Source organism: Trachinotus anak, unplaced genomic scaffold (genome assembly GCF_046630095.1).
Source record: "Trachinotus anak isolate AG129_WGS33_773 ecotype Australia unplaced genomic scaffold, CSIRO_AGI_Tana_v1 ptg000002l, whole genome shotgun sequence".
Lineage (NCBI taxonomy): Eukaryota > Metazoa > Chordata > Actinopteri > Carangiformes > Carangidae > Trachinotus > Trachinotus anak.
The window spans coordinates 4524711-4538495 of record NW_027273853.1 but is presented as its reverse complement, the minus strand read 5'-3'; the positions used below and the strand labels follow the sequence as shown (position 1 = coordinate 4538495).

The following is a 13785-nucleotide window of genomic DNA, read 5'->3' as shown; positions in this document are numbered from 1 at the left end:
GTGGTGAAAAGTGAGGGTGTGGAGTTTGGCCTGCATGTGTTGTGTGTGTGAGATATGCTTCTGTTTCACCTGGATTCACTTCTCAACTCATGAAAATTTTGGAAATAAGTGACTTTTCACATTTTTTGGCAAAACATTTTCACATTTAGTCATGACTAAAACCACAAATTGGTTTTGTTGTCGAAGACATAACTCCTCCATAAACCAAAATTGTTTTAGTTAACCAAAACGAAAGGAAATGTTGTGTTGTCATAGTGCTCTTAAAAGTGGTCATATAATTCAGGAGTTGGAGACTGTGTCAGAGCAAAGGCCAGCAAAGCAAACTAAAGAAGTGCCTCTTCAATATCTCTGATGATGACTTGAGTGAGTGTTTCACAACCAAATAAACAACTGCAGCGGAGACAAAGTTTCAGAACAGCAGCAGGAACAAAGACAGAGCAACAAGGGTGAGTGTTTGTACATATGACTCTAATCCTGAGGGTGTAACCAGCAAGCCAGAGCCAGAGACAATCGTACAGAAGTGGGAGGATAAATAGAAAAGACAGTCAAGATAAGAAACATTGGCAAACTAAATGAAACTCCTATTCAGTCTAACCTCGCCCTGAGTTCAAGTGGGAAAAAAAACCTGCTATATTTTCGTAAAATAAAAGACTTCTTAATACTTCCTATCCATTGCTGACTCAAAGAACACAATAGTAATTTAATGTATACCTGGTGCATGAAACCTTTTATAGTTTGCCTGCGATCTGGGGGCCAAGGCCGTTCTGAATTCAACATGTCTGGTGAGCTTTACCTGGGAAAAAACCTCAATGTTGCGATGAAAAGGAAAAACTAGGTATTTTTCATAAAAGCAGTAGCCATCATGACTGCACAGTTAAATGAGCCAGTGTCACTGACAGAAGGTCTTGTTTCAAAAACAGGAAAGCAAAGACAGGGACGCCACGCTGCGTGACTGACAGGTGATCTGTGGAAAGTGCAGACACTTGACTACAATAATAACACTAAAGGAAAAAAATCAAAGTTTCCCACTAGCATAACTTATTTCCTGACTTTGCTGCTAAGCAATATCCTCAGCTGCTCCGTGTTGCAGTATATGTTCATAAATACACCAGAACAGCCATAAAAGCAAAGTGAATGGCAAATACAAATAGAAGCTGGAGGAGGCCCAGCATGCATTAATCGGCTCAGATCACAGGCTCGTTCCTTAATGAATATTAATGGAGTTAACTTCTCTCAATAAAACAGCATGACACGTCGGTTACAAGATGAAGCTCTATGGGCCGACACTAACATGATAGCCTGCTTATCTGCTGCCTGTCAGCTGTGTTAAACAAAAGCTGTTATGATGAATCACAGAGGAATTCCGCCCCACCAGCACAACACCTGGCCCAGGCAATTCATCAAATATTTTATTGCTGCTTGACACCTGTGGTTGGAGAATGGCACTTTTCCATAATGGTTATCATAGAACATATTTGCAAAGGGGGGGGAAAAAAAGTGAAACGAAATAGAAGAAAAGAAAAATGAAATCTTTACTCCCTAAAGGCGGTTTGGGATTTCACAACACGACCCCCGTCACCCCTCCTGCGCTACCTACTATCAGAGGAAAGAACAAAAGCCCTCAAAAGCTTTTTCACAGGCAAACAATATTGCTTCATCATGTCAGTCGTTACCATAGCACGGCTTTTGGATGTTACAAGAATCCTTATCTCAGTTTATTCAGTTTGCATTGTGGTTTTTCGTTATCGAGGCCCTCATTAGCCGCTATTGACTTAGCAAAGCGCCGTGCTGCGCTGAGGGGGATCGGAGTCTTGGCGCAGCCCATCTCCACTCTCAGCTTTGAAATTATCAAAAGAGCCGTACGGTGAGTGAGAGGTAAGAGGATGAATAATGTCGGAGATGCAAACTCATTCACATTTAAACACAGGCTGAGATGTGGGGGGTTGGGGAGGGGGGTGAGAGGAACCTGAATGAATGAGGAAGCTTCTCATCACGCCAGCGTCGGCTGATATTGAGTAGGAGACCGGGACAGGGAGGGAGACAGAGAGCGTTGGGTGGAAGTGTTTATGAGAAGAAAAAAAAAAAGGGTGATTATCTGAGGAATTTTTGTGAGACGGAGGCGCCGGCTCCCAGCACATGTTTGGACATTGTTTTGACAACAATGCCAACGCCAAAAGCAATCATCGTGAGAGTTATGAGTTATGTATCTTCACCTCAGAAATGTAACAGCAGCACTCTTCAGTACATCATTTATATTGGAGAATGGAGAGAATTAAAACACCTGCTTGGTGTAGCCCTTCAATAAATACTTTACTATATAAAGTTGATGTGGTTTATCAACACGTCACCTTGTTCTCTCATACTACATGAGTTGCATCTTGTTAGAGAGTCCTTGCTGTGGCTCTGAGGTGCTTGTTTTAGAGCTTGACAAGGACGTTTGTTCAGAATTGAGCCGTTAATCTTTACCTCTCTCAGCACTGGAGCATGTTGCTTTGATAAATCACCAAACAGTGAACATGTGATCCATCAATGACAGCTGAGTCAAGTCTGATGGATCCTGGTGCACATCGTCTCATGATCAGTTTAGTTACTGTATGGTTCTCCAAACAAAAGCCTGATTCATCACAGACGTGAGCTTTTCTGTGTGATGTAGCTCTTCTGCTGGTTTATCCGAGTCCCATCATTTCTCCCATCTGCCATTAAATGCTGCAGGAAACCCTGAACTAACGTGACTCTGATATAACAAGTAGAACAAATCTAATGAGTACAACAGAAAAATGTATTTCTCTACATCCTGCACTATCTTCCACTCTTTGGCCTGCACATAGCCACAGCAGATCTCTCCCTGTGCCTTCCTTATGTGCTCCACCTTTGGGAGGTGAGGGACAGTGATGGACATTGAAAACCATTTTTTTTGTCTCACAGTGATTGTGAGTGGATGTTTTTGACTCGGAGCCTCACTAACATATTTCCACTAACTCCTCATGTCACTTCTTTATCTTGCATGAAAAGTCTCTCTGGCCTCGGCCCTTTGACTCTGTGCTGGTTGTTGCACTGGTGTCCTCATTAAATATGAAAAAAAGAAATTGTATCACTCGAGCACTTGGAGAACACAATATGCATATTAGTGTATTTTATAGGATCAGGTTTAATTTATGTAGGTGGCTGCATTAATGAGTTATTAACCATGACCAGCAGTGTGTGTTTATCTCTGCTGCTTGTTTAGCAGATGACTGTGCATTCTGGCGAGTCAGTCAATTGGGATTTAAACAAGGCTCTACTGTAAAGCCCTGAGTAATGTCTCATCATGGCAGTCCAGTGCACACACTGAGATCTTGTCTGTTTTTAAGTGTTTTTTAGTTATTAGTCTCAGTTACGCTTCACTTCACAATAGCCTCAACTCCAGTGTGTCAGACTGTGCATTAGTGTATAAAACAGGCATTGTAAATACAAAATTACACTGTGTTAGTTCTACATTAGCAGCCTCCTCTGCTACATACTGTAGTTAAGTACACGCCAGCTGCTATCAAACCCTTATAACGCCAGCACAAGATGGACAGATGCTGTAGCCAGACTGCTCCAGATGTTTTAAAGTTGAGCCCTGTAGGACTCTCCCAGACAGCTGGCTGGCACTGATGGTCAAGCAGGCATAAACTGGGGTAGGTACAGGAAGAGCATATTCTCAAGCAGGGAACTAAAATGACCCTGCACAAGCTACAAGAGGTTTCCAATTTCTCAAAGTCACCGGATGGGACAGTAAAGGTTCGGAAAGTTACTGCAAGAATCGATCATTTCTGTTGTTTTACGCCTTAATCAGTTGAAAAAAAACAAAATCAAATCAAGCAGAGATATTTGGCAGAAGCTGCCTCATTCTGCATGACTCAACTGACCGAACAGTTACTGATAGAACAAATGTCGTGCTATCGCCGTGGGAACTTGATCAGGCCAATTGTTTCCAGAGGCTCGCAGTAGACCCCTTCACAAACAGTGGATTCCTGCTGAAGAAAGGCCCCCTTTGTGCACAGCTAATGCGAGGGAAATACAGTTGCTTAGCAGACATTCTTGTTGAAATCATAAGACATCTCTTGCTGTCTGTTACTGTGTTCAGCCTGTTTCTTTCTCTGTGTCTAAGGTGAGGGACAAACCTTTGTGGGCCTTGTTGCCAACACTCAGTAGTTAGGCCAGAATGACTTTCTTCTGGAAGGTTTGGTTTTTCTTGACTTAGGAATCTAAGCATTTGCTCCATGACAGAGAGGTGGAAATGAGATAATGGTTGTCTTCATGCAGCCTGCCTCTCTGTGTATCTTTTTCACAGTCTTGGATGCAGCTAACCCTCCATCCTCTGTGTGGGCCAGCTCAGTGGCAGTCGATCTATTTCACCCTCTCCCCTCTTCCTCCTCCTCCCCCTGCAAACCTGCTGCAAAAGACAAAACCTCATTTGTTTTGTGTAACTCCTGAGATCGATAGCGGCTCGACACTGAAAGAGGCCAGCTAAAGGGATTCTCCACTCAGTCCTAATGGGACAGGCTGGTTTGAGGACAGAGGAGGCTGTTGGCAGCCTGGTGCTGTCCACACCCAGACCACAACAACATCACCTTCTCTTTGCTTTCTTAATGATTATGCCAAAGTAGGCCAGTAAGACTGAAAAAACTGAAAAAAAAAACTGCTGGCTGATCAGGAGGATCAAAAATGACAGACCAGTCATTTGGATTTCAGTCAAATTAGCACTAACATCCAAAGACCAGTCAGATAATCCAGACAGCCGAGTGCAGTTCAAGGCCCTCTTTGTCAATTTGTAATTTAGGAAATTGCGGCATTGTCTTCCCTTGGGGATTTGACTGAATGGTGAGAGCTCTAGTTGGGGTTGTTTACGCTGCACATTGGCCTCCCCCGTCGCCAATCAATCTCAGAGTGTCTTTAAGAAACAGAGGGAGGAAAATAAATAGGTAGAAGCTCTTATTTTCAGGCTTTTGTTTGTTCAACACTTCCCTCCTCTTATTAGGAAAATGCTGACGGAATCGCTGCTAACAGCACAATAGCTGTGGGTGTGTTTGCACAAAAGTACCCCATATGTGCGTTTTTTTGTGCAGGCACGGGTGCGAGAGCTTAACTGTGTGTTTTACCTCAGAGACTCGTGTGTCTGCCCCAGCTCCTGCTCCCCTCAGAGCTGTAAGAATATCAGGCATCACCAGAAGTAACTCTGTGGTCGGCTTGATTGACGCGAGAGGCCTCACCACCAGCCATTCAAGGCACATTCTTACGGGGATCTCATATCGCCAGGGGTTGGCCTGAGCACTCCTGGTGCCTTCCAAGGAAAATAAGCGGCGTGACATCAGGGCTTTGTTTCAACGGCGAGGCCCCTTCTGTTTGTGTTTAATATCGCTCCGAGAGAAGTGGAAAGAGGGCTAGCCAATTTCTCTGGCCCCAACCGCTGAGCTGGGTGCCTCGGCGGTGAAGCGACGGTGATCTCGTGTGTCTGAAGCGCAACCCTCTCTATCCCTCTCTCTCTTTCTCACTTTGCTTTTGGATCTCTGGTCCCAGGAGGCTTTGCAGTTTTGACTACAGGGAAATCAGATCTCACAACACTGGGGGCCTTTTAGGATGAAGGGGGCAGAGAGTAAAAACAGAGAGAGAGGAAGAAACAGAGGTGGAAATGGAGATGGGGGAGAAGATTTTGGAACAAAACTGAGAGGTAGGAGAAAAAGGAAGAGTCAGAGGGAGATCAAAAGAGAGGAGGACAAAAGAAAGACAGAAACATAGGAGGAGGGGGGAGAGAATAGATGAGGTGAGAGTAATGAAAAATGAGAGGAAAGTAGGAAAGCAGAAAAGAAAGAGAGGAGGGAGTCTTAAGTGAAGGCCAGCCACGTCTGGGTGGTTTTCCTGAGGACAGGCTCTTTGATACTCCAGCACTCACACTCCAATGCATTTAGACAGGGGTTGACAGTGGTTTCAGGCAGCGGTTTGTCTGGCCAGTTAGCTTTGATTTAGAAGACCCTGGACCGAGGGCTGAGTATTTGACTCTTTGATTTTTGTTAAGTACCTTGGATGGAAAATCGGTACAGTGTTTTTTTTTTTTTGTTTTTTTTTTACTATGAATTTAATGTTCTCATCTCAACCCTGAAGGCCGGCGGCTTATACTTTCCAAGTCTTTTATTTTAAGTTTTCTATTATTTTTGTACTATTTCAAGTGTTTTTCAACGGACCCACATGCCTGAGATGTAATTGTAGTATGACTACACCTACTTAAATGTGATTGAACCCTATTGTCTTTGTTTTGGACTGAAGTTAGTGAAGAAACTGAACTGTCTGACTAACCACATGTGACAAGATGAGTCTCAAGTGTTTTCTGAGACTCATAAAGTATTGTTTGCAAACCTAATTTGATTTGATTTTATTTGACTATAACCATGTAAAATCACAGCTCTGCTGTAAAAGGCAGGACTTGAGAAAAAGGTTAAATTGCCATGACAACAAAAAAAGGCTCATGTGGCTTTTTTCCATTGTGGTTCACGTTGTTATATGAAAAATAAAGGAAACCAACCTTTTATTGTTACCAATACTGAGCCAGGCATTGTCTGAAAAGCTTATTTCATTAGTTACTCTACACTCTCATATTTGTGCAGAAGTGAGTATTAAATATCCCATTTTGTCAATAGTCAGAATTAAACTTAAGGAAGATTCAAGCAAAATTTCTTCACTTATTATCTGGATTTATTTCTAGATGCAAATCGATGCACAAGCTGCTTCCAGCATCTGCTGAAAGAATAACTGTCAGAGATGGATTGTAGATAATTTAAAATGAAAATGTTTGCTGGAATGCCTCTCTGATAAATACTCAAACAAATCTTCCAGTTGTGTGGGACACTCCTGTTGAATTTAGATCTAGGTGTGTGTGTGTGTGTGTGTGTGTGCGTGTGTACGTGTACATGCACATCTGTTTCCATACAAGTCCTGTGTGTGTTTGGCTCAGACACACACACCCATAGAAGAAGAGAGGAGAGAGAATGAAAGAGGAAAGCCACTGACTAGCTGCTGGCGAGCAATGTTAATAGTCTGTCGGTTTTGCTGGTTTCTTCCCGTTTTGCAGCAGCTGTATGCAGCCCAGCTGGCAAGCATGCAGATCTCACCGGGTGCCAAGATGGCTCCCCTCCCGCAGGCTCCCAACTCCTCCGGTCCACTCTCCCCCTCCACCCTGAAGAGCGAGAAGCGAGCATCCAGTCCTGTCGCTCAGATTAAGGTGAGCCCGTTGGTGCAAAAAGATTTTGTAAAATGGTTTGTGTAGAATCGCAAAGTGGTTTGAATGATTCAGCAGGATATGGAAGAAGCTGGGAGGACACATTTGTGAAGGGTTGATGTTCTAATAAGCACTGGGCAAAGACAACAGCACAAGGGGAAAATTTGACGACACTGAAGAAACAAACAAGTAGGAATTAAACAAATGTATGAGTGTCTCTGTGGTGCATGAAGTAAGACAATATAATAAGACAAAGGAAAGAGTGAGTTCAGAATATGAATGACAGGAAAAAAAACACACAAGAATGATGATGATGATGATGATGATGATGATCAGTTCAAGTAAAGGTGAGAAGTTTCTGAAACATTCTTAACCGTCAATTAGAAACAGCTTATTTAAAAGTCACACACTGATAAACACACACGTAGATACACAAACTGACACTGGTGCTGGCTGCTGTTTGGCAGGAGCCCAGACCCCTTCACTGGAGGGAGCGTACGCCTCATCTTTGCTCGACAGCGAGGCGGTAATGGAAACCTTGTGTGTGTGTGGGGCACAGCTGCAACCGGCGTCACAATAGACCGGCGTCAGAGCTCACCACACTCAAACAGTAGTGCCGTGCCCCTCCAATCTCCCCACCCTCCACAACCCCCCGCACTTGCTCAGCCCACCCACCCACCCACCCCCTCACTTTGGCATGCCACCCGCAGCCTAACCTCCCTCTACCAGGCCGTTCCTAAACTCCCTGCCTTCCCAATGCCTCCCTCAGATGACACTCGGCTCCAAATTAGCTCCGCGTTCATTAAGCGACTGCCGCCAACACAAGAGCCCCAGTCACTTCACTTCTTGGCACTATTTTTCCTTTTCCAGCAATTCTTTATGTGGATCAATGTGGTCATGAACCTTTGATTAGAAAGAGAGGACAGGACTGGCACAAACAAAGGTGCCCTTGTTTAAATAAGAAGGCGCACTACAACTTTTCCTGTCAAGTTCACAGATGTTAACTGTTAGATTCTCTTCTTTTGAGGGCAAAGGTCTGATAGGGATGGCTGGTCCATCAGCCAGTGAGTCAGCTTCGAGTGATACTTTGGACAAGATTTAAAATTCGTGGCAGTGTTTGCCTCAAACTCATTCAGTTACACTTCCATCATTTAGTTTCACCAAATTATTACTTTATACACAACATTTGTATCACACTTTATATAACTGAAAGCTCCTCTGCGATTAGTTTATTTAGCAACAGGGATATTGGTGAATATACGTGGACCATACTGTGTATATGGATGGATAAAGAAGTGGATTATGCCGCAGGAGTGAGAAGAAACCTGTTTTCTGTCTCAACATCATGTCACTGTTTCAGTCCCATGTAAACTAATTTTAACAGACCAAATGTGCTTTCATCTGTTTTCCAGCCTCTTTTCAAGGTAACAGGTGGAGGAGGGGTGGGGGGTGATTGACTCTTGGTGATTTTGGGTGAAATATTTGCTGTAAGAATGAATTTGAAGGAACCTGAGATGATAAGTTAAGAGATGGTAATTTTATCACAGCATTGTCTGTAAACTTGAGGGATAATAAATGTGTTAAACATATTTTATTCCCTCATAAAAAAAAAACATTTGCAAAGTTGACTTTTAGAATAATTTGAAACCTACAATATTTACGTCTGTGTTGTCTTGCCAACATTCTTCTTCTTCTTCTTTGCCTTTGTTGCTGCATTACTACATTCCTTGGCACGTTGCTGCACCAAATGTGAATCAGTGAAGTAGAGTGAAACCATCAGATTTCTCAAAGTAAAACCGGGACAGTTCCAGTCCAATATATCATTGAAATATCTAATGTTTTTATCTATGAAATAAAAAAGGGGGACAGTTCTGCTTTTTATGTATTTTTACCATGGTAACTGTTGTAGACTGTATACCTATAAATTTGCTACCTATCACCTTGTAGTGTGATTTCTAAGTCCTGTAACTCCACCCCTGAGTCTCTGGGTTACCTCCTGGCTTGAAAAGATGTCAAGTTTTACCAAAGATACTCTGTTTAGTTGTCGAACACTGTGAGACCTCTACTAATCTGCTCTGCTGCCTGGTCTTTCTCTCTGGTCTGTTTTCTATTTACAATTAAAAACATTTGCGGGGGCCGGCCACCAGAAATAGGGGCTAGAAAACTGGGAGGTCTGGTCACCTACACTAATGTATGTGTGACACAACGTTTAGGAGCAAAAAGCTTGCTCCATAATGTTACTAGTGGCGGACTCCACAGGGTATAAGCAGTTCTCCATGGCTCTGAAAGTGACTACACTCTAATGCCACGCACTCACACACAAAAACACAAAAAGATGTGGTGATCCATCACTTTTACATTTCCATTAAACGCTGTTACATGTGTTCCACTAACAGGAGGAAGGATCCACACAGCCGTTGAACCTCTCAGCCAGACCCAAGACAGCTGAGGCTCTTCGCTCCCCGACGTCCCCAACGCAGAGTCTGTTTTCGGGAAACAAGACCAGCCCCACAGGCATGGGCAAGGGCCGCATCCCCAGCCCCATCTCCACCATGGGCAGGAACACTTCTCTTGGTAGGTAACAAACATGCACATGCACTTTAACACCAGTGTTTCCTTTACCGCTGGGGTAGACGGGATGGGCCACCCAGACCACTGCTGCTCTGCCTACAAGAAGTACATTAGCACTGGCTTCACTGACATGTTCAATAAGGATCACGGGGTCTAAATGCTGCTTCACCTTGCCAAGGCAAAAGTCTGAGGGGAAACACTGATGCACTTTGCACATACATGCTCTCTCTCACACACACACGCGCACGTGCACACAAACAAACACTCATACACTTTCATGCGCCACCGTATTGTTCACATCTGTACTGTACATCCATCCAGAGCAAACACGTCCTCACTGCAGTGTAAAACTGTTCTTCCCCTCAACCGGAAAAACAAAAACATCACCCACCCAAACACCTCCCTCCTGCCCGCCACACACAGACAAACCGAGCGCCGTTGCATGCGCCTGATAGACTACAGACACCTCAACCCCACGAGGAGACCTGTGTGTGAGTATTTGTGTGTGTGTCTGGTGTGTTTGTGTTTTACAGGAGTCCAAAGCCCTGTATTTAGCCCCAATGAAAACCCCAGCAGCGGAAGCAGTGAAACCCAGCACACGTTATTTGGTTTTTAAGAGCTTCCTCACATCATTGTCTGCCCGCGCTAGACCTTTTATGCCCCTACCTCTGCTATCTGTTATTAAGGCCAATCTAAACCCTCTCATTATATCCCCCCAGAAAACAATTTCACCAGCTCTTCTGGAGTGGCTTTGAGGACGCGACGCTCCTGCTCCCTGCAAAGTTATTTTTGCCCATTTTAACGGCCACCCAAGCATACAGTGCTTCCTACTTGTCTGCTAATTAAACGAGGAGGGCGACGGAAACTTTGCATCCTTTTATTTATTTCTTTTTTTTTCTTATTCTTCAAATGTGCATCAGCTTCAAAAGTGTAAAGCACATAAACAAGAGGGAGGAGATTCTGTCGTGTTTAGTGGACTGGAAAACAACTTGAGCAACATTTGGGTCCGATAAGAGAAAAATCCTGTGTTTTTTTACACGTTTAAATGTTATTATAACAGGATTTTGTATGTAGCCATTGTGATTTTTGGGGTTTTCAGCACTTAAGCTTTGTTCTCAAAGCTTGATGTAGAAGCACCATGCTGGGTTCCTCAAGGTTTAGAGTGAGGTTCAACAGCATCTGACCGAAAACCCTCTGCTTTATTAGAAATGACAATTAAAAGATACTTTCAAATCAGAATTTGAAAACCAGCGGATATGCAGATGAACTCTTGGTGAACTGAGGACTTGGAGTATAAAAGCACAGTTCAAATGCTTAACAGTTTTATTTCTGTCTGCCAAATCCTGTATTTTCTGACTGTGACAGCATGCACCTCGAGAACCATTTTCTGGTTCTTGTTTTGTAAAGAGTGCAAGGATTCAGAAGAAACAGGTCACCTGATAACATAACATGACTTTCTTTTCAGTCAGTCCTCATATTTTAAAAACTGCTTGGTTAAAGGAGCTATTCGTAAGTTTTGCTAATGCTACATAGCCAGCATTAGCATTAACAGCTGTTTACTTACCAGTCTAGAGAAAACGTTGAGTTAAACATCAAACTTCATTCCTTTACTCAAGCAACACCACTGTTAACTCTTGCCTGTATCACATCTTTTCTTCTACTGAAGTTAGCATATTAACCAGTTAGCACACTTTCCGATAGTGACTCACTGTAGCCTCCAGTCTGCTCTGAGGATGTAGCGCTGCTCTGAGGACGCATTCTGACCTCTTGTCTTGTAAATGCAACAATGGCCAAAGCAATCACCACCACCCACTCCCAGCATGAAACCTTGCAAATAGCCCCTTTAAGGCTATAGAAAGATGCCTGAAAGCTAAAAAAAAAAACAACTAAATATACCGTGATCTTCAATGTCATAGATTTATATAATATAAACTTTGAATTTCCTGCCAAAATTAGGAAATTTTTGGTTATTTAACAGATGAGATTTACAGTATTTCTTTGTGTTTTTCTCTGTCTTTGCAGTGGTCAGGGCAGAGTTCAGCAACAGCTGAATCAGAATATGATGACGTTATGATGTTGCTTATGTGTCCAGTTAAATCTGATCGAACCACTTTCCCTCTTTCCATTCCCATCCTCCTCTCCCAGACATCCTGTCCAGCCTCAACTCCACAGCTCTGTTTGGGGACCAGGACGCAGTGATGAAGGCCATCCAAGAGGCCAGGAGCATGAGGGAGCAGATCCAGAGGGAGCAGCTCCACCAGCAGCAGCAGCAGCAGTCAGGACAACAGAGTCTGGAGGCCAAGCTGTCCGCCCTCAGCGGCATGACCCTCAACAACGGCAACAAGGTTAGAGGAACACACAGTCCACATGTGGCAACATGAGAAGACGCACAGACACACTTCACTGATAAGGTCTATGAGAATCACATGCTCTACATGCAGCTCTCAAAGGCATTTTCTTTCATGTGAAGAAACTATTCTGTTGAGTCTGCATGCATGCACTCACATGAGCTGCACAAATGAAACAACATGTACAACAGTCACACTGAGTACATTTACCCAAGTACTGTACCTGTAGAGGAACAATTCTAACCTAGTGGAACTTGACTAGTGAACAGTTCATTTTACTATTTTACATGAAAACATATGATCAGCTTTTAAACTAGGATCCATATTAAAGATTAAAGCTTTCAACAGTGTATTAAAACCACCAAAAAACTATTAAAGATCCCATATTTTACACTTTCGGCTGTTTTATTTGAGGTGTTGATGTATTTGTGGTTTTAAGAACCAAAAACTTTTACATCTCCTCTCTCAGGCTTCTCTCTGGAGCTCTAGTAATAACAGGTCTTTTTCTGAGTGATCGAATAAAAATACAGCAGATTTCAGGTAAACACTCAGAGAAACCAAAAGGTTGGGTCCATGTGGGCGGGGCTTTGGCGTGGCTGTTTTGGTGTGACATCACAAAGTTACAGAAGTCCTGACAGCTGGTTTTAAGGCTCAGTTTCTGAATACAGGCTGTGTGCGTTTCTCTGTGGACTGAGGCTTTGATAATGCTTTATAATCCAAAACACATGGACATCTCTTTATATAATATAGGACCTTTAATGTCTCTGTAATAATAAGTCTGCACTCTAGTTGTTGTTGTAAAGAATTTACCTTCCTTAATCAGGAAGCAGAATCTTCATCACAGAAATTTCAATGTAAAGGTACAGAACAAAATGTCATATAAAAATAGCAATTATTGCTAAAATCCTCATTCAGCTGAGTTGGATGCTGAGGTTAGAAAAGCCTTTTTAGGTTTCCTGAGGAACCCCCCTTTTACTTGTAAAAGAATATTTTTACAATGTGGTATCACAACTTTTCCTTCAGTAAAACATGTGAACACTTCTTCTACCATAGCATACAGAACAATGTGGTGAGGAGAGCATCAATCTCTATACAGCATTCAAATCCATGTGATATTCTTTCTAACTCCTTCACACACACACACAAACAAACACACACACACACACACACACACACACACACACACCTCTGTAGATCTCCAGACTTCTTTAATCCTGTGTCACATTCTCTCCAGTATTTCACTGGCTGGCTATTCAAGGTTTCTTCTCAGCTCGTGCATGAATCTGAAGAATATTCATGGACGATATTTGGTGTCGTTTGGCGCGGGCTGCTTTTCTTGAGAACTTCTCTTTTCTCCTCTCATCTCCACGGCCACCCAGAAGCCAACAGCTTTGAAGAGGGAGCAGCTGGGCCAATGACAAGTGATGGTTTTGGCGTGTGAGTGTGTTTGTGTGCCTGCCTTGACTGAGACTGAGTGGGTGTTTTTTTGAAGAGGGGATGGTGTTAAGATTAGTGTGTGTGTGTGTGTGTGTGTATGTGTGTGTGTGTGTGTGTGTGTGTGTGTGTGTGTGTGTGTGTGTGTGTGTGTAATGGAGTCCAGCTCTCCACTTGCCCTGGAGGGGGGATCCCGGC

General features: G+C 43.2%; 1 protein-coding gene across 8 annotated transcripts in view; it reads left to right on the top strand.

The window, feature by feature from the left end:
- Positions 1 to 13785, top strand: part of LOC139629084 (transcription factor SOX-6-like) — a 117639-nt gene that overhangs the window by 88976 nt on the left and 14878 nt on the right. For 6 of the 8 annotated variants that reach the window (XM_071491492.1, XM_071491482.1, XM_071491457.1 and 3 more), the window contains 3 exons: positions 7088 to 7237; positions 9631 to 9808; positions 11951 to 12150. In XM_071491492.1, the coding sequence (XP_071347593.1) occupies positions 7088 to 7237; positions 9631 to 9808; positions 11951 to 12150 (528 nt within the window). The remainder of the gene's footprint in view (positions 1 to 7087; positions 7238 to 9630; positions 9809 to 11950; positions 12151 to 13785) is intronic. The other 2 variants (XM_071491508.1, XM_071491501.1) reach the window with 1 other exon arrangement.